The 26,058-nt window shown below is 42.8% G+C and overlaps 1 protein-coding gene and 1 long non-coding RNA gene across 4 annotated transcripts; both read left to right on the top strand.

The window, feature by feature from the left end:
• The first annotated feature begins 1,119 nt into the window (after positions 1 to 1,119).
• LOC110534459 lies at positions 1,120 to 7,355 on the top strand. Its single transcript, XR_002475125.2, has 4 exons — positions 1,120 to 1,336; positions 1,503 to 1,617; positions 5,399 to 5,545; positions 6,457 to 7,355. It is a non-coding gene; the product is annotated as an uncharacterized LOC110534459 (long non-coding RNA).
• Positions 7,356 to 9,930: 2,575 nt separating this feature from the next.
• Positions 9,931 to 25,940, top strand: LOC110533180 (tudor domain-containing protein 7A). 3 transcript variants are annotated; one of them, XM_036933591.1, is made up of 20 exons: positions 9,931 to 10,047; positions 10,819 to 11,027; positions 11,361 to 11,508; positions 11,767 to 12,004; positions 12,194 to 12,276; positions 12,564 to 12,805; positions 13,009 to 13,785; positions 13,998 to 14,134; positions 14,411 to 14,600; positions 16,320 to 16,431; positions 16,854 to 17,059; positions 18,313 to 18,447; positions 18,574 to 18,657; positions 18,860 to 18,994; positions 19,159 to 19,263; positions 21,030 to 21,446; positions 23,942 to 24,063; positions 24,329 to 24,489; positions 24,737 to 24,858; positions 25,113 to 25,940. In XM_036933591.1, the coding sequence occupies exons 2-20, from the start codon at positions 10,827 to 10,829 to the stop codon at positions 25,209 to 25,211; spliced, it is 3,714 nt and encodes a 1,237-aa protein (XP_036789486.1). In that variant the 5' UTR covers positions 9,931 to 10,047; positions 10,819 to 10,826; the 3' UTR covers positions 25,212 to 25,940. The 3 variants fall into 3 exon arrangements, with proteins under 3 accessions (XP_036789486.1, XP_036789488.1, XP_036789487.1); XM_036933593.1 differs by having other exon boundaries at positions 9,932 to 10,047; positions 12,224 to 12,276; XM_036933592.1 differs by lacking the exon at positions 9,931 to 10,047 and adding an exon at positions 10,080 to 10,603.
• The last annotated feature ends 118 nt before the right edge of the window (positions 25,941 to 26,058 follow it).

Below are 26,058 nucleotides of genomic sequence, written 5' to 3'. Positions count from 1 at the left end.
AGCAAAGAGTCATCATGTCAGGTAGTCCTGGGGCATGGTCCTAGGGCTCAGGTCAGTTGAAACTGGAGCAGCAGCACGGCCAGGTGGACTGGGGACAGCAAGGAGTCATCATGTCAGGTAGTCCTGGGGCATGGTCCTAGGGCTCAGAGAGAGAAAGAAAGAGAGAAGGAGAGAATTAGAGAATGCACACTTAGATTCACACAGGACACCGAATAGGACAGGAGAAGTACTCCAGATATAACAAACTGACCCCAGCCCCCCGACACATAAACTACTGCAGCATAAATACTGGAGGCTGAGACAGGAGGGGTCAGGAGACACTGTGGCCCCATCCGAGGACACCCTCAGACAGGGCCAAACAGGAAGGATATAACCCCACCCACTTTGCCAAAGCACAGCCCCCACACCACTAGAGGGATATCTTCAACCACCAACTTACCATCCTGAGACAAGGCTGAGTATAGCCCACAAAGATCTCCGCCATGGCACAACCCAAGGGGGGGCGCCAACCCAGACAGGATGACCATTATTCGACAATGTAGAACATAGTAAAAATAAAGAAAACCCATTGAATGAGTAGGTGTGTCCAAACTTTTGACTTGTACTGTATATTTTCTAAAAGAAGACATTGATTATCTCTTTGAGCAGGGTGAAGTTATGAATTACTCTTTGGATGGTGTATTAATACGCCCAGTCACTACAAAGATGCAGGCGTCCTTCCTAACTCAGTTGCCTGAGAGGAAGACTGCTCAGTGGTTTCACCTTGACTCCTCTGGTGACTTTGAAACACTTACAAAGTGTAATGGCTGTGATAGGAGAAAACTGAGGATGGATCAACAACGTTGGACTTATTCCACAACGCTAACCTAAATGACGGAGTTTTTCGAATGCACTCAACCGTCAAAGCACTGCTTCTTAAAAATAAAACCTTGTTGTTTCTTACTGTTCCGCAAAGCACTGTTGAAAAATATCCCATACAATAATTCCTTTTACAGTGAGGACGAGTGACGAGCTTGGTAATGATAAACTCACAGGAAAATAAAACTATCCTTTGGAGGGAGAAAACCTCAAGGGAATCGATCCCATTGGTTATCTGTTACTGCGCTCTCTGTTGACAGTGCCATTGCACGGTAACATGTCAGTCAATAAGGGAGCACAAGGTGCCACTTTTATAGTTTGGCGTTTGGGGTCAAAGGGACGTCACATAACTGCAATTAGGAAACGGGGCATTGAGAGCTATCAGTAGATATTTCTTAAACGCGATAACAGAAAGTACTATCTTTTATGTTACTCCCTTGCTCGTTGAAAGTGGTTCCGACACGATAAGAAGCAACATGTGAGTGCAATTCAAATTTTGGCTAACCACTGTGTCAGTTATAAAGGGATGCTTGATAACTGTAAATCTGTACATCTTACTGACTCGTTCATGGAGGAAATGTATTATTCAGTCTGAAAGTCAACTTTCCTTTTTTTAATTGTTTATTTATTTTTTTGTCTTGAAGGGGCTCTCCTAACCAGACCTGTGACAGTGGTGTACCCATGGACCTCTTCTTACACTCTTCTCTCGTTCCGTCAGTAAGGGGTCTCTGTGTCCCCATACAGTACGTTAACATCCAGGTAACACTTTACTTGACACCTAGCGTCATAACACGTTATGATACAGTCATAACCATGTCACAATATGTCATGACAGCTGCCATAACTTGTCATAACCTGTCATCATATGATCATCACACTGTCGTGGCCCATATACAGTGCCTTGCGAAAGTATTCGGCCCCCTGGAACTTTGTGACCTTTTGCCACATTTCAGGCTTCAAACATAAAGATATAAAACTGTATTTTTTTGTGAAGAATCAACAACAAGTGGGACACAATCATGAAGTGGAACAACATTTATTGGATATTTCAAACTTTTTTAACAAATCAAAAACTGAAAAATTGGGCGTGCAAAATTATTCAGCCCCTTTACTTTCAGTGCAGCAAACTCTCTCCAGAAGTTCAGTGAGGATCTCTGAATGATCCAATGTTGACCTAAATGACTAATGATGATAAATACAATCCACCTGTGTGTAATCAAGTCTCCGTATAAATGCACCTGCACTGTGATAGTCTCAGAGGTCCGTCAAAAGCGCAGAGAGCATCATGAAGAACAAGGAACACACCAGGCAGGTCCGAGATACTGTTGTGAAGAAGTTTAAAGCCGGATTTGGATACAAAAAGATTTCCCAAGCTTTAAACATCCCAAGGAGCACTGTGCAAGCGATAATATTGAAATGGAAGGAGTATCAGACCACTGCAAATCTACCAAGACCTGGCCGTCCCTCTAAACTTTCAGCTCATACAAGGAGAAGACTGATCAGAGATGCAGCCAAGAGGCCCATGATCACTCTGGATGAACTGCAGAGATCTACAGCTGAGGTGGGAGACTCTGTCCATAGGACAACAATCAGTCGTATATTGCACAAATCTGGCCTTCATGGAAGAGTGGCAAGAAGAAAGCCATTTCTTAAAGATATCCATAAAAAGTGTCATTCAAGTTTGCCACAAGCCACCTGGGAGACACACCAAACATGTGGAAGAAGGTGCTCTGGTCAGATGAAACCAAAATTGAACTTTTTGGCAACAATGCAAAACGTTATGTTTGGCGTAAAAGCAACACAGCTGAACACACCATCCCCAATGTCAAACATGGTGGTGGCAGCATCATGGTTTGGGCCTGCTTTTCTTCAGCAGGGACAGGGAAGATGGTTAAAATTGATGGGAAGATGGATGGAGCCAAATACAGGACCATTCTGGAAGAAAACCTGATGGAGTCTGCAAAAGACCTGAGACTGGGACGGAGATTTGTCTTCCAACAAGACAATGATCCAAAACATAAAGCAAAATCTACAATGGAATGGTGTTAGAATGGCCAAGTCAAAGTCCAGACCTGAATCCAATCGAGAATCTGTGGAAAGAACTGAAAACTGCTGTTCACAAATGCTCTCCATCCAACCTCACTGAGCTCGAGCTGTTTTGCAAGGAGGAATGGGAAAAAATGTCAGTCTCTCGATGTGCAAAACTGATAGAGACATACCCCAAGCGACTTACAGCTGTAATCGCAGCAAAAGGTGGCGCTACAAAGTATTAACTTAAGGGGGCTGAATAATTTTGCACGCCCAATGTTTCAGTTTTTGATTTGTTAAAAAAGTTATCCAATAAATGTCGTTCCACTTCATGATTGTGTCCCACTTGTTGTTGATTCTTCACAAAAAAATACAGTTTTATATCTTTATGTTTGAAGCCTGAAATGTGGCAAAAGGTCGCAAAGTTCAAGGGGGCCGAATACTTTCGCAAGGCACTGTATTTACCCCTGTTGTGACATAGTTATTTTGTGGCTGATTGTGACACCTACATAAGAGCGTCAAAACCCACATTTATTCAAATGTGTTTTTTCCCTGCAAAGAAGTTTCCTTTCGTTTGAAAGTTTGCTTCTTATCCTTTATTGTTGTATTGAATTCCTTTAAAGTGATGTTTTCACACTTCACGACACTGTTAAAAAGCATTATGACCATCCTGTGTCACTTTACTTGGACTAAGAAAATACACTTTATGACACTGTCAAGAAGCATTATGACCAGTATGATCAGAATCATGTAAGCCAGATTGGTACATGCCCTTATTGCTCCTGCATTCAACCCAGTCAACAGAGCATTGGGGTAGGTGCATGTCTGACATCAATGTGTGCACAATTACAATGATAATTCAATATGGTCCATTTCAGAAAATGTTATATTACATAGAAATACTGTTTGACAAGTAGGCTATGGTGTAATGGAATGTTTTGCCTTGTGTGGTAGGTTTTGTCGGTTTTAACACTCTTATGTAGGTGTGATAACCAGCCATAAAATAACGCAATATATGTCCCACCAGGTCTACATATATGTGTCATGAAAGTGTTATGACCATATTATGACAGGTTATGACACATTATATCCAGCTGTTATGACATATTATGACATGGTTATGACTGTATCATAATGTGTCATGTAAAGTGTTACCAACATCCACTGGTGCCAGTAACACAACATTCTTAGAAAAAAAGGGTTTGGCTGTCCCCATAGGAGAACCCTTTTTGGTTCCACGTAGAACCCTTTTGGGTCCCACATAGAATTCTCTGTGGAAAGGGGCCTACATGGAACCCTAAAGGGGTCATCCTGGAAGCAAAAATAGTTATTTAAAGGGTTCTCCTATGGGGACAGCTGAATAACCCTTTTAGGTCGTAGATAGCTCCTTTAGGTTCTAGATAGTGTAGTACATCAACATACAGTAAGATATAGTATGTTTGACTGTGTTTTTGCTATAGACATGCTTATGTAATAAGACAATGCTATTTTTCTGAAAAATAATCATTTATTCAACAGTGCCTTCAGAAAGTATTCACACCCCTTGACTTTTTCCATATGTTGCTATGTTACAGCCTGAATTTAAAATTGATTATATTGAGATTTTGTATCACTGGCCTACTGTACACACAATACCCCATAATGTCAAAGTGGAATGATGTTTGTATCATTTTTTACAAATTCATTACAAATTAAAGTGTTCAACCCCTTTGTTATGGCAAGCCTAAATAAGTTTAGGGGTAAAAATGTGCTTAACAAGTCACATAATAAGTTGGATTGGCTCTGTGTGCAATAATAGTGTTTAACATGATTTTTGAATGACTGCCTCATCTCTGTACCCCAAACATACAATTATCTGTAAGGTCCTTCAGTCGAGCAGTGAATTTCAAACACAGATTATTTTTTCCAATGCCTTACAAAGAAGGGCACCTATTGGTAGAAAAAAATGCAGACATTGAATATCTTTTGAGCATGGTGAAGTTATTAATTACCAGTCACTACAAAGATACAGGTGTCCTTCTTAACTCAGTTGTCGGAAAGGAAGGACACCGCTCAGGGATTTCACATGAGGCCAATGGTGACTTTAAAATAGTCACAGAGTTTAATTGCTGTGATAGGAGAAAACTGAGGATGGATAAACATTGTAGTTAGTCCACGATACTAACCTAAATGACAGAGAGAGAAGAAGGAAGCCTGTACATAACAAAAACACACAAAGACCACAAAGCAAATATAAGTTAGATTTAAAAAATACATTTCCTGGTTTCCCAGAAATTTGGCTTATGATTCCGGGAATCCTCCAACCAGGATTTCGGGAAAACCAGGGAATTTATTGAAAGTTCCCGGAATTTTGCAACCCTAGACTTTGCTCTCTTTTGTGTATTCTACATAGTTTGTCATCGTCATATTTTATTTATACAGAAGGTGGCAGCATTTCACTGGATTTGAATGACAAAGATTGTGTGGCAAGTACACGTCCTATAGAATGTAACTCTTTGACTGTCTATTTCAGGTTACAGCACTTGGATCGGGATGATTTTCGCAGACCACTACCACAACAACCCTGTCATGGTGTGTTTCTGCCATCTTCTCCTGGAGAGACAACAGAGGACCACAGAGGCAGAATCCTACTCCACGTTCAACAACACACCTTCGCCAGGTCAGTTAAAGTCAAGATGTCATGAACACAGCTGCAGATCAAAAGAATGGGATGTTTGAAAGATCATTTAGTGTAGGTTGAAGTTTCTCATCATGTGAGTGTGTATTAGACTAAATGGTCCTTGAGAGATCAGAAGGTTTTGAGAGCACAAATCATACTAACCTCCAGTGGTGTAAAGTACTTAAGTAAAAATACTTGAAAGTACTACTTAAGTAGTTTTTTGGGGTGTGTGTACTTTACTATTTATATTTTAGCAATTTTATTTACTTTTGATACTTAAGTATATTTAAAACCAAATAATTTTAGACTTTTACTGGGTGACTTTCACTTTTACTTGAGTAATTTTCTACTACGGTATCTTTACTTTTACTCAAGTATTACAATTATGTACTTTTCCCACCACGACAAACCTCAGTAGCCCATCACAGACTGTTTATCAAAACAGACAAATGAGCAGATCCTGGACTCCTCACAACTCATACAAGTGACATTTTAGACCTGAAATATGAACACTAGGACACGTAATAATTATTTGTAGATCATGTCAGTCTCTCACTAAAATCACTGGGTTGTAGATTCAGCCTGTGGAAGTTCTCTCTAATACCACTGTGTTGTAGATTCAGCCTGTGGAAGTTCTCTCTAATACCACTGTGTTGTAGATTCAGCCTGTGGAAGTTCTCTCTAATACCACTGTGTTGCAGATTCAGCCTGTGGAAGTTCTCTCTATTACCACTGTGTTGTAGATTCAGCCTGTGGAAGTTCTCTCTAATACCACTGTGTTGCAGATTCAGCCTGTGGAAGTTCTCTCTATTACCACTGTGTTGTAGATTCAGCCTGTGGAAGTTCTCTCTAATACCACTGTGTTGCAGATTCAGCCTGTGGAAGTTCTCTCTAATACCACTGTGTTGTAGATTCAGCCTGTGGAAGTCGGGCCAGGCGGCGATGGATGCTCCTCTACACCCTGATGAAGAACCCACGACTGATCCTCCTGAGGAAGAACAGGACCTCCTCCAGTCCCACTGACCACCAGGACACTGTGGTCCAAGCCTGGCTGCTGGCCTCTCAGACCGAACAGATGGGACAGGCACCAGAGACGACAGCCACAGCAGTTACATCAGATCAGATGACGGCCAATGGGCAGGCATTAACTGACTGATTCTGCTCATGGCTTATACATGCGCAGCCTGAAATAGTGTAGGACAATAATGTGACATAACATTTAGTAGGCCTACACACATTTCGAGGACACCTTTTTGGCTCATGGGTGCTACATTTGATACTACAGGCCAAGCTCTTACAATGCATTGTTTTGTATGTGATGAATCATGGGAAATGGGGATAACAACTGAAATGTGTCTTCTGCATTTAACCCAACCCCTCTGAATCAGAGAGGTGCCGGGGGCTGGCTTAATTGACATCTACATCTTTGGCACCCAGGGAACAGTGGGTTAACTGCCTTGCTTAGGGGCAGAACAACAGATTCTTACCTTGTCAGCTCTGGGATTCTATCCAGCAAACTTTCGGTTACTGGGCCAATGTTCTAACCATTAGGCTAATATGATTAATGCATTATACATTCGGAAATACCTACATAATTACTCCTACTGGGAAAAATGATAGGACAAATTGGACATAGTTATGCTTTTTACCTCATAACGGTCCATTTGTTTTTACTAGGCCACGCAGCCACAGGAAGTAGAGGTGCTGAGGGTGTTGCAGCACTCTCTGAAAAATCTGAATAAAAAATATACAGTACCAGTCAAAAGTTTGGACACACCTACTCATTCAAGGGTTTTTCGTAATGTTTTACTATTTTCTACATTGTAGAATAATAGTGAAGACATCAAAACTATGAAATAACACATGGAATCATGTAGTAATCAAAAAAGTCTTAATTAAACAAATCAAAATATATTTATATTTGAGATTCTTCAAAATAGCCACCCTTTGCCTTGATGACAGCTTTGCACACTCTTGGCATTCGCTCAAACCAGCTTCATGAGGTAGTCACCTGGAATGCGTTACAATTAACAGGTGTGCTGTGTTAAAAGTTCATTTGTGGAATTTCATTCCTTAATGCGTTTGAGCCAATCAGTTGTGTTGTGGCAAGGTAGGGTTGGTACACAGAAGATAACCCTATTTGGTAAAAGTCCAAAACCATATTATGGCAAGAACAGCTCAAATATGCAATGAGAAATGACAGTTCATCATTACTTCAGGACATGACGGTCAGTCAATGTGGAACATTTCAAGAACAAGTTTCATCAAGTGCAGTCGCAAAAACCATCAAGCGCTATAATGAAACTGCCACTCATGAGGACCGCCACAGAAATGGAAGGCCCAGAATTACTTCTGCTGCAGAGGATAAGTTCATTGGAGTTACTAGCCTCAGAAATTGCAGCCAAAATAAATGCTTGACAGAGATCAAGTAACAGACACATCTCAACATCAACTGTTCAGAGGAGACAGCCTCTGGTCAAATTGCTGCAATAATAAGAAGAGACTTGATTGGGCCAGAAACACGAGCAATAGACATTAGACCGATGGAAATCTGTTCTTTGGTCTGATGAGTCCAGATTTGAGATTTTTGGTTCCAAAAGCTGTGTCTTTGTGAGATGCAGAGTAGGTGAACGGATGATCGATGCATGTGTGGTTTCCACTGTGAAGCATGGAGGAGGTGTGATGGTGCTTTGCTGGTGACACTGTCTGTGATTTATTTAGAATTCAAGGCACACCTACCAGCATGGCTACCACAGTATTCTGCAGCAATATGCCATCCCATCTTGTTTGCGCATTGTGGGACTATCATTTGTTTTTCAGCAGGACAATGACCCAAAACACCTCCAGGCTGTGTAAGGGGTATTTGACCAAGGAGGAGAGTGATGGAGTGGCCTCCACAATCACCCGACCTCAACCCAATTGAGATGGTTTGGGATGAGTTAGACCGCAGAGTGAAGGAGAAGCAGACAACAAGTGCTCAGCATATGTGGGAACTCCTTCAAGACTGTTGGAAAAGCATTCCAGGTGAAGCTGGTTGAGAGAATGCTACGAGTGTGCAAAGCTGTCATCAAGGCAAAGGGTGGCTTCCTTCAAGAATCTCAAATATAAAATATATTTTTATTTGTTTAAAAAAAATTTAGTTTGTAAATTATTCCATATGTGTTACTTCATAGTTTGGATGTCTTAACTATTATTCTACAATGTAGAACATAGTAAAAATAAAGAAAACCCCTTGAATGAGGAGGTGTATCCAAACTTTTCACTGGTACTGCATACACATTTTAAAAAGGTATTTTGGGCCTTTACTAGTATTAGCAGACTAATATAGATGTCTGTAGCTCAAGCAACAAAAAAAATGTTTCAGCACCTCTGCTTTGGCAAAAAAGCTAGTTGTATAATTATGAACAGTATCTTGCAGGATTCAATAGTCATTCTAATGGGATACAGAAAGAACAAAACCATGTCCTCACATTAAAGGTGCAAAATTATGGGCAAAGACACAAAACATCCACATCAAATTAAATATTTTTATTGATCAAATGACATGGAAAACAACCCCTTTTTATGCAGTATTAATTTACCATCCTTAAAAACCACTTAAGGTAAATGTACATTGCTGTATTGTACATAGGCTGGTCATGCAAAGTAGCGCAACGATCTAATGCACTGCATCTCAATGCTTGAGGCGTCATTACAGACACCTTGGTTCGATTCCAGGCTGTATCACAACCGGCTGTGATTGGGAGTAGAGCAGCGCACAATTTGGCCTGTGTAGGCTGTCATTGTAAATAAGAATTTGTTCTTAATAACTGACTTTCCTAGTTAAATAAACATTACATTTAAAAATATATATATGGATAATAATCATCTTGGTTTGTGCCTGTAGACTTTCCATCACCATGAAGAAAAACAAAGTCATTGAGTACGTTGAGACATCAAGTGGTTTGTGATAATGTGGCTCAGTTGGTAGAGCATGCCGCTGGGTTGTGGGTTTGAATCCCATGGGGAACCAGTATGACAATGTAAGTTGCTCTGGATAAGAGTGTCTTCGAAAAGGAATGAATAGACCATTTCAGTTTCCACATAGTTAAAAATGTGGACCTTTACCTAACAGACAGGGGTTGCTGGGCGCTGGGCCTTTACTAGTCATGTATTAGCAGAGTGATATAGAAGTCTTCAGCACATGCAAAAACAAAAACAAATCTGCACCCCCAAACTACTTCCAGCAGTATTCCACGCGTACTGTATATCGGTTGCATCAATGATTGTAATTGAGTATCTTTGACTTGAAAATAAATAATTACATTTGTGTAAATGTCTTACAATAAAATAAATCACATATTTACTAAAAGCTGCCGCGATTCCCGATAATTATTACATTTGACCATCTGAACTTGAGGGCACGTGGGCGCCTCGCGCGCGAACGTTCACTTGAGAACAGTTCTGGGGAGACAGTGACTCAGCAAAGTTTGTTCATTGATTGAAGTTAATAACAGTCCCAGGTAATCAGTATGGCTAACCAGCCAATATGAAATACAACGTATTATACGTCCTTGGACTGTTAATAATAGCCATGTAGCTAACGTTAGTTTGAAGCCTGGGTACTTTCGTTACAATAACTTCTAGTTAACGTTAGCAGACGTTGGCTAGCTAGCTGTCATGTTTTCGCCAACAACGTTAAGGCTGTATAGCATATTCGTAGACAGTATTATAGTGTAAGGACTGACATTGGATGTTTATAGGAAAAGTTACTTTGAAAAACATGTTTGACCGCCCAAAGATCGGCGGCCTCCCATGACAAGTGCCACACTAACGTTATTCATCCAGTTCAACCTACAATCAAAGCAAACTTTTGTAACCTTTCTAAACATCTCTGCTGCAATCGCTACTTTTGTTTAGTTGGCTAACAACAAACACTGGGAAGCTGTAGCCTAAGTGGGCAACCGTATAGCTAGCTAGTTATTGAATTGGTTATTTCTAGGCAACGGTAACTTAGCTACATATCCGCAGCTCAAGTATTTAAGTTGGCTAGCACATGTCTCAGTAGTTGAAGACTTGGTAAGTGTGTATAATTGTGTGTTTGGTGACTGTAGAACACAACTGTCTTGACTATCTAGCGCAATGATTGGGCATTCATTCTAGTCATAATTTAAGTTGGCTCCATTTGTTTATTTGTATTTAAGAAGGAACAAAATGGCGCTGCAATACAAAGTAGTTAACGGGACTAATTTTGTGTTGACACTGAAAGCGGCCTTCATTATGTTCCTTACCAGGTGTCAGGATGTCTGACGATCTGATGAAGAAGATGCTCCGGGCTGTCCTCCAGGCCAATAAGAACGGGGTGTCCATCACGCGGCTGCAGGGGGAATACAGGTCGCTGACGGGGGAGTTCATCCCTGACCGAAAGCTGGGTTACCCTTCACTGGAGTGCTTCCTCCGCAGTATCCCCTCCGTGGTCAGGATGGAGAATCGCATGGGGGAGGTAAGGGCTACCTCCCAATAAACGGGGGGGATGGTAGCCTAGTGATAAAAAGCACTGGGCCAGTAACCGAAAGGTCGCTGGTTTGAATCCCGAGCCGACTAGGTGTGAAATCTGCCTGTGCCCCGCAGGAGCAAGCAGCATATCCCTTACACCAGCCGGTTCCTTTTCTATTGGCCACTTTCCTTTTAAATCTATGAAGGGAAGTGAAGACGTGCACATTTCAGGAGGAAGGACATTCTTGGAGTTTGAGGAGAGTTGAGCTAGTCAGATTTAGGTTTTAAGCCAATATGTGTCACTTTGTATGAGCTTGTACTCTCCATATTTCTCCTGTAGATAATGTGCTTCGCTGCAGTCTGTCAAGAAACGGCCCACATCGCTCAGCTGGTCGCCCGTCAGAAGTCCAGCAAGAGGGCACCTGGCAGATCCCAGATGCTGAACTGTCGGATGAGGTCGAAATTGGCTTCAAATTTTGTGTTCTATGGTAGGTCTCGTCTGTCCTTGTCTCCGTCATCTGAGAATGGCTCTTTTCTGAATGTCTTTCCTTGATGGCCCAGTTTACTATTCCTTTGAGAACTTGAATTTCAACAAAAAGCTAAGTATAAGGGCCTTTCAGACAAAAAATGATATTCCTCTCACTCCTGATTCTTTGCACATGTGAATAAAATCAGTGAGTGAAAAAGTGAAGCAGGATGCTATCATCACTAACATCTACCCCTTCCATCTCTCCCCTCGTCTCCAGAGAAGCCTCGGACGTCCCTGCGTCAGCCCGACCGTGCTCCAGTGCGCTCTGGCTGGAGCCAGCCGTACTCCTCCATGGGACCCTCACGGCCGCGGAGCTACAACATCTGTGGAGGCTTCAGTGCTGGGGGAGACATCAGGAAGATGTACAGCCAGCATGACGAGCGGGCCAACCCCCCTGCTCCGGCACCGCAGAGTCAGAACAGGGAGCCCATCACTCAGGTGAAACCGAGTGAGAGGTGAGTGGAAGGAACACATGCTTTAGTATGAGAGGTGTGGAGGGCATTAACACACACCAATGTGTAAGGTGTAGGTGGTTTGTGATGTTATACCGTATTCAATGTAATTTTATTTAATGTTATTGACAAATGTCTTCTCTGCATTCAAATAATACCACCAGATGTTACTATCCCTCTATCTTTCTTCAGACCAGTCAAGAAATGTACCTTTTCTTCTAGACTGGTGAAACAAGTCAACCATCAGATTTCGAATACCACCCAAAAAGCTCCTGGTAAGTCTCAAGTGGGACCCATCTTTCTCCAGTTGGAGATTTGGCTAATTGCATGACAGCAGATTCATAGTGGAGATTTTGTCTGAAATCCCAGACTAAGAATATTTCTCCTAGGAAGTGTATGCTATGTCTCCCCCTGGAGGGCATCTGGTTAGTGTCCTCTGAACACTTTAGTGGTGGTAGTGTTACTGTACAAAACATTTTAAACCGTTTTAACCCTACTGAACATGACTGTGGCTGGTATACTATGTATTAATAACATGCCATCGTTTCATCCTATTTCCCAGCTCTCTCCAGTTTCCCAGCTCTCTCCATTACCATCAGTAACGTTCCTCGTCCGACGCCCAAAGCCCTTCAGCCGGGAGACTACAACCCCCAGGTTGTGCAGAATCGGATCTCTGAGGTGCTGAAGAAGTACTGCAGTGGTCTGTGGCTCTCCAAGCTGCCCTCTGTGTACCGGGACATGCACAAACAGGACCTACCTGGCCAAGCAGTCATAGACATGGAGAACTGGACACACATCTGCTTAGTAAGTATCTAGTGGAAAATCATATCTTTGTTTCCCTTCTATCAGCAACAAAATGAAATGTTTTGAGATTATAGAATAGTTACCACTTTCTTTCTCCTACCCACAGATTTACAGAACATTAGAAAGTCGCACTGTTTTACTGTAGTGTTTTATGTACTTTAAAAATGCACTTTGATGCATCGATTTGACACTTTGTGTTTCAGGTTGAGAAGCCTGTTAGTACCAATCGAGCAGATAGGCTGGTGTACCCCCCTCAGTCCAAACCCCCCAGCCTTGCTCTCTCACCAGTCAAACCCCCAACGGCTCCTTATACAGTAAAACCAGCCACGTCCCTCCTAGCCAAACCCATCACTACCGCTCCAGTCAAACCAGTCACTGCCAACCCAGTGAAACTGGCCCCTCTATTTTTCTCACCGAGGAACCCCTCCTTGAACCAGAGTCAGACCTTGCCCACTCCACCGGCCCCCTCGTGGAAGCACTCCCTGACCCATACCTCCACCTCTCCAACTGCCCCCTCTACCTTGTGGAATCCCTCTCCTTCCCACCTACTCCCTATGCCCACCTGTAATTTGTGGAGACCCTCCCCTACTTCCACCTCGCCCTCATGGAAGTCAACAACTACCCCCACCTCCCCTACTCCCCCCTCCCTCATCCCCACCTCCCCTACTCCTCCCTTCCTCACCTCCCCCACACGGATGGCCTCCCCTACCCCCACCACCCCAATCCCCCTCTCCCCTACAGCGGTGAGCATCCCTAAGGAGGCGCGCCTTAGACTGAAGGAGCTGCTGTCTAAATACAGCCACGGCCTGTGGGCCCACGCCCTCCCCAAGCTCTACCAGGAGACCTTCAAGGTTCCCTTCCCAGAGGACATCTTGTCCAACCTGTCTCTCTTACTAGACATCTGCACCGTGGAGTACCCCATGGCCGACAACAAGATGAAGGCCATCCTCTACGGCCCCACCACCGAGTACAAGGCCAAGGTAGGGCTGCCTGTTCCACTCCAGAAATGTTATTTAATTTATTCATCATTTATTCAGGAGATCATATATCGGAGTCATTTCAGATTCCTCGAGTCGGGAATCGACTCTTGAAATTGATTCCCTCCCAAATAACATGAGCCGGGTCCAGTAGAAGAAACTGGTAGAGAACACATTGGCACAACTGTATTAAGGTGTGTTGTTTGGACATGCAGGTGAGCAGCACCCCGTCTTCTCCGTCGGGTTATAAGCTCAACAGCACCCCCATGGTTCCTCCTCTGCTGCTCCCCAAGGAGGAGTTCCCCTCAGTGCTGGTGGTGGAGGCAAGAAGCACCGACCAGGTCATCCTCAGGTAGCTTATTTCTTTGGTCATTTTACTATTTATTTTGAGAAATTTCTGGTGAAATTTAAGGGGATTTAAAAAAAATTTTTTGTCTTCGACACCGCAATTTCGAGGGCATTTTGTTAACTTTTCAGGGCATTTTGCAGCCAAAAGCCTCTAATTTCCTGTTTAGAAGATTCCCTCCCCTGCAATATTTCCTGTTGCTTCTGGAAATCCTCCAACCTGGATTTCAGAAAAACCTGAACACTTTCGGAAAATGATGGGAATTTTCCTCTTCTTACTCAGGTATATAGGCGAGGGCTACTCTCAGGCCCTGGAGACAATGGAGGAATCCATGAGTACCGTTTACAGCCAGCTCAGCGCTCAGAGGCTCCTCCCCTTCCCCTCAGCTGGCGAACTGGCGGCCGTCAAAGTGGAGGGGGGCGAGGAGGTCGTCAGGGCCCAAGTCTGTGAGGTCATGACCGACAAAGTCACGGTAAGGATAGTCTTGGAGAGGCAAGCTCAATGAGAATCTCCATTGAAAGTTATGTTTAGTCCAGGACTAGGCTTAACCGGTATCTAGGAAATCTCCCCTATAGGTTTGTGAAGCGCTGCAGGGAACTGAGCCAAAAACACGATTAGGGGGTGAAAAGTTGAACAAACATTGGCCTAGTGGTTAGAGCGTTGGACTAGTAACCGAAAGGTTGCAAGATCAAATCCCCGAGCTGACAAGGTACAAATCTGATGTTCTGCCCCTGAACAAGGCAGTTAACCCACTTGTTCTTCACTGACTTTCCTAGTTAAATAAAGGTAAAATAATAAATTAAAAGGCAGTAGAAAGAGAAGTGTGTGGTAATGGGTTAGAAGGGCCTCATGAGGATACTTTTCTGCCAACTCTTTAGTTGGATTTTAACCTCTAGGGTATGTGGGATGCTAGCGTCCCACCTGGACAACATCCAGTGATATTGCAGATCGCCAAATTCAAATACAGAAATACTCATTATAAAAATTCAGAAAAGATAGGTTTAAAGATTAACTTCTTGTGAATCCAACCACTGTGTCAGATTTCAAAAATGCTTTACGGCGAAAGCATACCTTACAATTATTTGAGAACATAGCCTAGCAGACAAATCATTACAAACAGTAACCAACCAAGTAGAAGTTACACAAGTCAGAAAGAGAAAATTAATCACTTACCTTTGATGATCTTCATATGTTTGCACTCAGAAGACATTCATTTATTCAATAAATTTTCCTTTTGTTCGATAGTCTCTCTTTATATCCGAAAACCTCAGTTTTGCTCGCGCTTTCTTCAGTAATCCACAGGCTCAAACGCAGTCACAACAAGCAGACAAAAAAATCTAAATTGTATCCGTAAAGTTCATAGAAACATGTCAAACGATGTTTATATTCAATCCTCAGGTTGTTTTTAGCCTAAATAATCGATAATATTTCAACCAGACAATAACGTCGTCAATATAAAAGGTAAACAAGAAAGGCACTCTCTCGGTCGCGCGCATGAAAAAGCTCTGTGACACGACACTCATTCAGACTGTTCTTACTCCCTCATTTTTCAGAATACAAGCCTGAAACAATTTCTAAAGACTGTTGACATCTAGTGGAAGGCATAGGAACTGCAATTTGAGTCCTAAGTCAATGGATACTGTAATGGCATTTAATAGAAAACTACAACAACAACAAAAAATCCTACTTCCTGAATGGATTTCTCAGGTTTTTGCCTGCCAAATCAGTTCTGTTATACTCACATACATTATTTTAACAGTTTTGGAAACTTGAGTGTTTTCTATCCAAATATACTAATTATATGCATATCCTATCTTCTGGGCCCGAGTAGAAGGAAGTTTAATTTGGGCATGCTTTTCATCCAAAATTCCAAATGCTGCCCCCTACCCTAGAGAAGTTAAAGTATAGTGTGAAAAATAATAATCATGGGAAGCAGGAAATAATGAGGACGTTTTATTGGCCCTTCCTATGCTAGACTTAGTTACAGGTGTCCAGTCCACATCACCTACATGGCCCTGTGTTTAACCAGATTTGTCGCCCCTCAGGTGTTTTAAGTGGACAACTTAAACATCCTGTTTTCTCAGTAACCAGCCGTGCAGGTGTACTACTAGAAGACTGTACCTTGAATGTTTTCAATCCACAGAAAGTTCAAGGCCCTGTTTATAACCAAACTGTTGTTGTTGCTCTACAGGTGTACTACGTGGACCATGGCTTCTCTGAGGTCCTCAGTAGAACCAAACTACTGGAGCTGCAGAAAGACTTCCTCAAGCTGCCCTTCCAGGCGACTACTTGTACACTAGCTGGTAACCAAGTTCAACTCCCATTTCCCCCGTCTCTTCTGAGCATCGCAACTACAGTGTGTCCATGAAAATAATTAGTTTGTGTGATGGAGAATACAAGCAGTTAGCTAAATGTAATGTTTATTTACACGTCACTACAGTTAGTGGTATTCCACGTTCTGGTGTGTTTAATCCGCTTTCTTTGTCCTTTAGGGATCCTCTCAAATCTAAGTACCTCAGGGTTGTAATATGGGGCAAGAGGTTCATTTTAATCGCTCTCGCTCTTTTTCCATCTCTTTCTCTCCCATATTTCTCGCTCTCTTTTCTCTCTCTCCCTCACGCTGCTGTCACCATCTTTCTCCCTCTCTGCGTCTCCCTCTCTGCGTCTCCCTCTCTGCGTCTCCCTCTCTGCGTCTCCCTCTCTGCGTCTCCCTCTCTGCGTGTAGGTCTGGAGCAGTTCAGCTCGGAGCTCTCTGTGCTGCAGACCCTGGAGTCCCTGGCCGTAGGTAAGATCCTCCTTGTGGAGCTGCTGCAGCACGACGCTGACCCGCCCCAAGTGGTGCTCTACGACACGTCGCACGATGATGAGGTCAACATCAACGTTGTCTGCCTCAAGGCTCTGCAGGACAAGGCCATGGAGAACCCTTTACAGGTTGTTATAGGTTTTCTAGAGTATCCATTTTTCCTTTAAATGCACATTTGATCAATTTGTATCGAAAGGACGTGGAGACAGCATGCTGAGAGCAGCACAGGGCCAGCCTTGGACTGGAGCACATTTCCAGGTTAATGGCCTTGTTCTATGGCACATCGGCAGTAGGTAGCACATGCAATATTGTGTTCTGTCCTTCATCCATCTGAAATGCATGCGTTCCCATCCTGTTTTCTCTTACCGTGTTAAGTAATCCGATCCAACAGTTCCCAGACGTGCTCAATGGGATTGAGATCCGGGCTATTCGCTGGCCATGGCAGAACACTGACATTCCTGTCTTGCAAGAAATCACATACAGAACGAGCAGTATGGCTAGTGGCATTGTCATGCTGGAGGGTCATGTTAGGATGAGCCTGCAGGAAGGGTACCACATGAGGGAGGAGGATGTCTTCCCTGTAACGCACAGCATTGAGATTGCCTGCAATGACAACAAGCTCAGTCCGATGACGCTATGACACACCGCCCCAGACCATGACGGACCCTCCACCTCCAAATCGATCCTGCTCCAGAGTACAGGCCTCGGTGTAATGCTCATTCCTTTGACGATAAACGCGAATCCGACCATCACCCCTCGTGAGACAAAACCGCAACTCGTCAGAGAAGAGCACTTTTTGCCAGTCCTGTCTGGTCCAGCGACGGTGGGTTTGTGCCCATAGGTGACGTTGCCGGTGAGGTCCTGCCTTACAACAGGCCTACAAGCCCTCAGTCCAGCCTCTCCCAGCCTATTGCGGACAGTCTGAGCACTGATGGAGGGATTGTGCGTTCCTGGTGTAACTCGGGCAGTTGTTTTCGCCACCCTGTACCTGTCCTGCAGGTGTGATGTTCGAATGTACCGATCCTGTGCAGGTGTTGATACACTTGCATAAGGCACGTTCACGCAGATGAGCAGGGACCTTGGGCTTCTTTCTTTTGGTGTTTTTTCAGAGTCAGTAGAAAGGCCTCTTTAGTGTCCTAAGTTTTCATAACTGTGACATTAATTGCCGTCTGTAAACTGTTGGTGTCTTAATGACTGTTCCACAGGTGCATGTTCATTAATTGTTTATGGTTCATTGAACAAGCATGGGAAACAGTTTTTAAACAGTTTACAATGAAGATCTGTGAAGTTTTATGAATTATCTTTGAAAGACAAGGTCCTGAAAAAGGGACGTTTCTTTTTTTTGCTGAGTTTATATGAATGTGTCTGGTTTCTCCTCCAGGTCAACAGTACCTATATGAATGTGTCTGTGACCAACGTGTGTTCTGACGGAACCATCTTCTGCCAGTTGCCCTCCCGAGGTCGGGTCAAGCTCAATGAGATCCTGGATAAGATCGAGGCCTTCTTCATAACCCAGGTACACGAAGACAGTTGGGATAGTTACACCATTCTGTTTTCTTTTTTTGGGGGGGGGAATTGCTGTTACACACAGCCTAATAATGTTATGGGATTTACAATATGTTGTTGATCGTCTCTTTGCCAGGTGACGTCAGAGTCTTTGGTGTCCACTCCGTTCTGTGGGAAGTGCTGCCTGGCCCGGTACAAAGGAAGGTGGTCCAGAGTAGAGGTAGGAGACTAGAGAATAAACTACATGGGGGAAGACTTGGGGACATGGAAGGAACACTTATCCCAAAGGGATGTTCTCTGACATATATTTTCACCCCATAAATAAATTAGTGAAATCTAATGCGTTACAAACCAATTCTCTGCTCTGTTATATTTTGCGCTGTGCTTGCTTTAACCAAACAGTATGTCTGTATCCCTGTCAGATCACCAACCTCCATGGTAGCAGAGTGCTAGATATCAAATTTGTGGACCTGGGAGTCCCGGCCTCTGTAGAGGTCATAGAGCTGAGAGAGATCCCTCCTTCGTTCCTGCACGAGCTCATGGTCATCCCACCACAGGTTGGACGGAAAGACCCCTGGCTTAATTGATGATTGATCCCTTGTGTTCTCTCCTGTTGTCTGATGTACAGTTTGCGATAGGTTATCTGTACACCATGCGTTCCTTTACATTGTCGCAAGTAAATGTCCCTATGGGATATTAAAGTATACTACTTTCTTCCTAGGCGATCAAGTGTTGTCTGGTAGAGCTGGAGGTGGGGGTCTGGACTCCTGAGGCTGTTCTCTGGCTTAGAGGTGCTGTACTCAACTCTATGGACTGTAGCATGAAGGTACGTCAATCATATACACACAGATCCAATTAAAGTATATATGAGGCTGTTCTCTGGCTTAGAGGTGCTGTACTCAACTCTATGGACTGTAGCGTGAAGGTACGTCAATCATATACACACAGATCCAATTAAAGTATATATGAGGCTGTTCTCTGGCTTAGAGGTGCTGTACTCAACTCTATGGACTGTAGCGTGAAGGTACGTCAATCACACACACAGATCCAATTAAAGTATATATGAGGCTGTTCTCTGGCTTAGAGGTGCTGTACTCAACTCTATGGACTGTAGCGTGAAGGTACGTCAATCATATACACACAGATCCAATTAAAGTATTCAGATCCCTTGACTTTGTCCACATTTTGTTACATTACAGCCTTATTCAAAAATTGATGAAATTGTTTTTTTCCCTCATCAATCTACACACACTATCCCATAATGATAAAGTGAAAACAGTTTGTTTTTTTGTGTGCAAATTGATAAAAAATACTTACCTTATTTACATAAGTATTCAGACCCTTTGCTATAAGACTTGAAATTGAGTTCAGGTGCATCCTGTTTCCATTGATCATCCTTGACATGTTTCTACAACTTGATTGGAGTTCACCTGTGGTAAATTCAATTGATTGGACATGATTTATAAAGGCACACACCTGTCTATATAAGGTCCCACAGTTGACCGTGCATAACAACAGTAACGAAGCATGAGGTCGAAGGAATTGTCCATAGCGCTCCGAGACGGGATTGTGCCGAGGCATTGAAGGTCCCCAAGAACACAGTGGCCTCCATCATCCTTAAATGGAAGAAGTTTGGAACCACCAAGACTCTTCCTAGATCTGTCCGCCCAGCCAAACTGAGCAATTGGGGGAGAAGGGCCTTGGTCAGGGAGGTGACCAAGAATCCGATGATCACTCTGACAGAGCTCTAGAGTTTCTCTGTGGAGATTGGAGAACCTTCCAGAAGGACAACCATCTCTGCAGTACTCCATCAATCAGGCCTTTATCGTAAAGTGGCCAGACAGAAGCCACTCTTCTATTCTATTTCTAAAAACCTGTTTTTGATTTGTCATTATGGGGTATTGTGTGTAGATTGAGGGAAAAACCGTTACTATTTAATCCATTTTAGAATAAGGCTGTAATGTAACAAAATGTGGAGAAAGTGAAGCGGTCTGAATACTTCCCGAGTGCTCTGTATCAACCGTTTTTGTACTGCAGGTGTGGTAACAGCTAACTGAACAGAATGTTCAGAATGTATTTTGGGAGGAAACTGCAGTCGGCACATTTTTAGACAGAACTATTGAATTTGCTTGCCTCGAGCAGCAATATATAATGCTTGAAAAAAGTGATGCATAGACAGACGAGTTGATTAGACATTAGAAGCAGGTGTGATCCACAGCTGGCGCAATGGAAGAATTGGGCCACAGAGTTGTCCTCATTAGCATAGCTTTCATCAGCTTTCAGAAGCCACAAACTGAAAGTAGGCACACTGGAATGTCGAACTTGTGAATCATAAAAAAAAATTTTTTACGTGAAAGCCTCTAACTTGGACTGATTTTTAACCCTCTCTTCACCTATATATAAAAGCAGTTTGTAAAGGAAAAAGCTTCATAAAATGAAGGATTGATTTTCCTTCTGTACTGTTAGATCTTCAAGCTTTCTAACTCTCCTTTGCACTGTAGCTCTCCAAGCTGAACTTTAGAATGGAATGTTATTGATTCTCCTATGTCATGTCCATGTCCAAGCAATTTTCAACCCTCTCCTTTTCTATAGATCTCGAGGCTGGACGAGGACAAGCTGGTGCACATCTACCTGTTTACCTCTAAGGGCTCCCAGGATGTCACCAACAGTGTTAATCACCAGATGGCCACCTCTGACCTATGGAAGCAACCCGGACCCCAGAAGGACGGCCTCCCTACCCTCAGTTTCCTCGACAGCGTGGTCGCCAACATGGTGGATCAGCTTACCCTCGACAGCCCAGCCTGCAGCCCTATCCCTGTCTCCACCAACACCCCCAGCCCTCTGGATGGTGCCGGGGACATGTCAAACCCCACTTTGGTCACCTCCGGTTGGGGAGAGAAGCAGCTGGTGCTGCCCCCTCTCTTGGAGCTTCCCCAGGCGGGCCAGAACATGGACGTCTACGTGTCTGTGGCCTGTCACCCGGGACACTTTGTGCTGCAGCCATGGCAGGTAACCAGTTCAAGAGAGCTGTCAAGGGCTGGTACATCCCAAATGGCACCCTATTCCCTACATGGTGCACTACATTTGCACAAAAGTAGCACACTATGTAAGGAAAAGGGTGCCATTTGTGCCAAGTGTAATACATCAAAATAAAGCTTAACTTCTTGTTAATCCAGCCGCTTTACAGCGAAAGCACACCATGCGATTATCTGAGGACAGCGCCCCGCATACAAAAAGCATGAAAAACATATTTCAACCACGCAGGTGCGCCACCAAAGTCAGAAATAGCCATATAATAAATGCCTTACCTTTGATCTTCTTCTGTTGGCACTCCAAAAGGTCCCAGTTATATCACAAATGGTCCTTTTGTTCGATAATGTCCTTCATATCCGTAAAAACTCAGTTTAGCTGGCGTGCTTCAGTCAATAATCCACCCAGTTTCCCTCCATCAAAATGCATACAAAATGAATCCCAAACATTACTAATAAACTTCTACAAACAACGTTTATAATCGAACCTTAGGTACACTAATACGTAAATAAACAATCAAATTTAAGACGGAGAATCGTTATTGTATTTACCGGAGAAAAATACCAAAGAACGCATTCTCTTCCACGCGCTTAGAAACACTACAGCCAAAATGGGAGCCACCTAGAAAAACTACAGTTTCTGGCTCATTTTTCCAAAAGTCAGCATGAAACTCTTTCTTAAGACTGACATCTATTGGAAGCCCTAGGAACTGCAATCTGGGAGGATTTCGCCTTATAATAAAAGTGATAGCCATTGAAAAAAGTGGTAGGCTGATTTATTTTAAACGTTTTTTTTTGGGGGTGGGGGGGTTTGTCCTCAGGGTTTCGCCTGCCATATCCGTTCTGTTATACTCAGACATAATTTTAACAGTTTTAGAAACGTTAGTGTTTTCTATCCAAATCTACCAATTATATGCATATCCTAGCTTCTGGGCCTGAGTAACAGGCAGTTTACTTTGGACACGCTTTTCATCCGGACGTGAAAATACTGCCCCCTACACGAGAGGTTAATGGGGTAGCTTAGTCTTTAGACTAAGATTTTGTTTGGTCTTGGAGATCGTGTGTTGGTATATTTTAGTCTGTATTGTTGAACTCGCGTGACAGGGATTTCTCTGCCAATGAAATCCTTGGGAGGGCAGCCCGAAGTCCAAACTGTAAAAAAAAGTATTGCTTTCAGTGTGAACTAAGACGACTAAAACCACAAAGTATGTAGAAAAGATAATGGTGCTATATCTTTTTGGGGGATATAATCTTTGAGTACTGACAATCCCCTAAATAAAAGCTAGACATGGAGAATTGAAAGTTAAAACAACAATGAATATAGCAGTATATATTTTATTTTGTTTGTCCAAATGAACACCATATTAGCCATTAAAAAAAAAGTAGAATTACAGGTAATTAGCTTTAAAACAGCAAAAATATATATTTTAGCTCAAGGCAGAATATGTATAATTGCATGAAATTTGCAGTGAACTGCAATATTTATCTCAGCTGCATGGAAAAATTTATAGAATTGCAGGAAATTTGCTTTAAAACTGCAAAAATGTCTCCACTCCATGGACAAATGTTAGAAAATGTCAGCCAGGTCGAACACGCCCCCCCTGCCACGCTCAACAAACACCTAAGCCACTTTTTTGATCCAGAAAAAACCTGCATGGCTGAGGCAACTATATACACTGAACAAAAATATATATGCAACATGTAAAGTGTTGGTCCCATGTTTCATGAGCTGAAATAAGATCCTAGAAATGTTGCATACGTAAAAAAAAAAAGCTTCTCTCAAATGTTGTGCACAAATTTGTTTACATCCCTGTTAGTGAGCGTTTCTCCTTTGCCATGATAATCCACCTGACAGAGGTGGCATATCGAGAAGCTGATTTAAACAGCATGATCATTACACAGATCCAACTTGTTCAGGGGGACAATGAAAGGCCGCTCTAAAAGGTGCAGTTAAAGGTGCAGAAGTGTCAAGTTGAGGGAGTGTGCAATTGGCACACTGACTGCAGGAATGTCTGTTACCAGAGAATTTAATTTTAGTTTCTCTACCATAAGCTGACTCAAATGTCGTTTTAGAGAATTTGGCAGTACGTCCACCCGGCCTCACAACCGCAGACCACGTGTATGGCATGGTGTGGGGGCGAGCGGTTTGCTGATAACGTTGTGAACAGAGTACCCCATGGTGGGGTTATAGTATGGGCAGGCAGAAGCTAAGGACAACGAACACAATTGCATTTTATCCATGGAAATTTGAATGCAAAAAATACTGTGATCCCTGAGATCCCCCTTTTTTTTTTTTTTTTAGGCATCTGTGACCAATCAATGCATATCTGTATTCCTAGTCATGCGAAATCCATAGATTAGTGCCTAATGAATTTATTTAAATTGACTGATTTTTCTCATATGAACTGTAACTCTTGCATGTTATGTTTTTAAATTTGTGTTCAGTATATTTGAAATGTGTCAAATCAAACTCAGGACCTGTACAAGCTGGTGGTGCTGATGGGAGAGATGGTCCTTTACTACAACCAGAGGGAGGAGACGCCGGGGCCCGGAGATGTACAGAAAGGAGAGGTCTACGCCGCCAAGGTGGACCATAAGTGAGTGGACAGATTAGGTTTCGGAGGCCTCCACAGTTTTGGTTTCATACCAATGTTGACTTTATCGTGTTTTTAGTCCTAGATGATTTATGGGTTTTGTGTTGTTTTCACATGGCTGAGGCAACTATATCAACTTCAAATGTGTCAAGTAAATGCATGAATGTTTCGTTCACCCTTTTCCCTCGTAGTTGACGCTGTTGGTCAAGGGTGTTCTCTCCAACCGCCTGGGGTCTGTATGACCTCTGACCTCTCCCTGTGCCCACAGTTGGCACCGTGTGCTGGTGAATAGGGTTCTGTCCAGCGGCCTGGTGTCTGTGTACGAGCTGGACTATGGTAAACACGAGCTGGTTAGCTGCACCCTGCTTCAGCCCCTCATTGAGTCATTCAGACAGCTGCCCTTCCAGGGAATCACCGCACAACTGGCTGGTGAGTACAGGAAAATGGGTAATACTCTGCATATAATGAATGTGTGTCGGACATGCAATTCTCTGTTGGAATAGTCTGACTGGTGACTTGTAGTTTATCAACAGTGTATTTCTATCATGTTGACCTCTAACCTCTGCTGCTATCTTGAACACTTCTTGCAAAAGACACAAACAAAAAAAAAGACAATCAGACAAACTTGGATAAATAAAGATTTAATAAAATCGAATAAACCCTCTTCCCTCTCCAGGCGTGGAGCAGTGTGTGTGGTCGGAGGCGGCGTCCATTGTGTTCCGGAACCACATAGAGAAGAAGCCCCTGGTGGCCCAGGTGGAGTGTGTGGTGGAGGCTGAGCTTCCCTGGGACAGGAAGGTGATTGATTTATTGAATTTATTTGAGAATGACAAAAATACATATAGCCAGTAGCAACACAAATTTCAAAAAGGATAGCACAGTCACTGGTTGTCTCTGAAATGGCACCCTATTCCTTACAAAAGCAAATTAATTTGCTTTTGACCAGGGTCTGTTTCAGACAACCATGGGCCCTGGTCAAAAGCAGTGCACTACATAGGGAATCGGGTGCCATTTTGGATGTAAACACTGACTTATTTCCGTTATGCTCCAAGATGATAGTGTACCTGGTGGACACTTCTCGGGAGGAGACAGACATCTGGGTCCACAACATCATGGCTGACTTTCCAGAGGAGCAGAGTACTGCCGCGTAGAACCGGACTGGACAGACAGACCACATAAGACTGTTGTTAAACTCTGCCAGAGTATATCACATATGCTGAAATGATGCACACCACTGGCTGTAGCATATAACTGTTGGTATCCCGTTCACTTATTCCAGAAGGTCACAAAGATCTGCCAGAGTGTCCCAGGTCATTGGGGAGCCTGAATTTATGCAGGAGCTCAGTCTATCAGCTTAGCACTGTGCGAAGCATAGAACTGTGATTTTTCTTATCGTATGGGGGGGGTGAATCTATTTTCTGTGTGTGTATATAGAGACAGCTATTAAACAACAGTACCCACCCCATTGATCTCCTTAGCAGGGTATGTCGTTCAAGTGTAATGTAAAAAAAGTGTCCTTTATTGTTCAGTTTCAATCTACTGTCAAATACTTTGCGTAGAAAGTTCTTTACTGATTTAGTTATTATTCATCGCCAACTTTTGGTTTTGCAGTTGATCTCTTTTAAGTTGTTTGTCCTAGCTTGTGATTTTTTTTGCCTTTTTACTTAAATTATTATTTTAGTTTAAATATATTTAAGTCAATTGTAAGTAATTTGTTGTTCAATACCTTGACTTTTGAAATGCGTGAAATTTATTTGACTTTGACACTTATTTTGCTTTTTGTGTGTGATATCCCACATTACTAACTTTACTTTTGAAGGAAGTGGCTCAAATGGATGAATGTAGACTTGGCTGAATAAATTGTTCATTAAAAAGCACAACTTTGTTATACATTGTAATATTCATTACCAATAACAGCTACTAAGCTGTTTATACCGTGAGTGGAATATGAAAGGAGAGTTGTGTTATGAATTTAGATAAATTAAAAAATATATACGA

The sequence above is a fragment of the Oncorhynchus mykiss genome, chromosome 10 (assembly GCF_013265735.2).
Source record: "Oncorhynchus mykiss isolate Arlee chromosome 10, USDA_OmykA_1.1, whole genome shotgun sequence".
NCBI classification, from domain to species: domain Eukaryota; kingdom Metazoa; phylum Chordata; class Actinopteri; order Salmoniformes; family Salmonidae; genus Oncorhynchus; species Oncorhynchus mykiss.
The sequence above is the reverse complement of the archived record's forward strand: the minus strand, read 5'-3'. Positions and strand labels throughout refer to the sequence as shown.

Coding starts and splice junctions, on each gene's coding strand:
- LOC110533180 (XM_036933591.1), top strand. CDS start 10,827: ATGTCTGACGATCTGATGAAGAAGATGCTCCGGGCTGTCCTCCAGGCC. Junction 14,135..14,410: donor ACCGACCAGGTCATCCTCAG/GTAGCTTATTTC, acceptor CTTCTTACTCAG/GTATATAGGCGAGGGCTACT. Junction 21,447..23,941: donor TTGTGCTGCAGCCATGGCAG/GTAACCAGTTCA, acceptor AATCAAACTCAG/GACCTGTACAAGCTGGTGGT.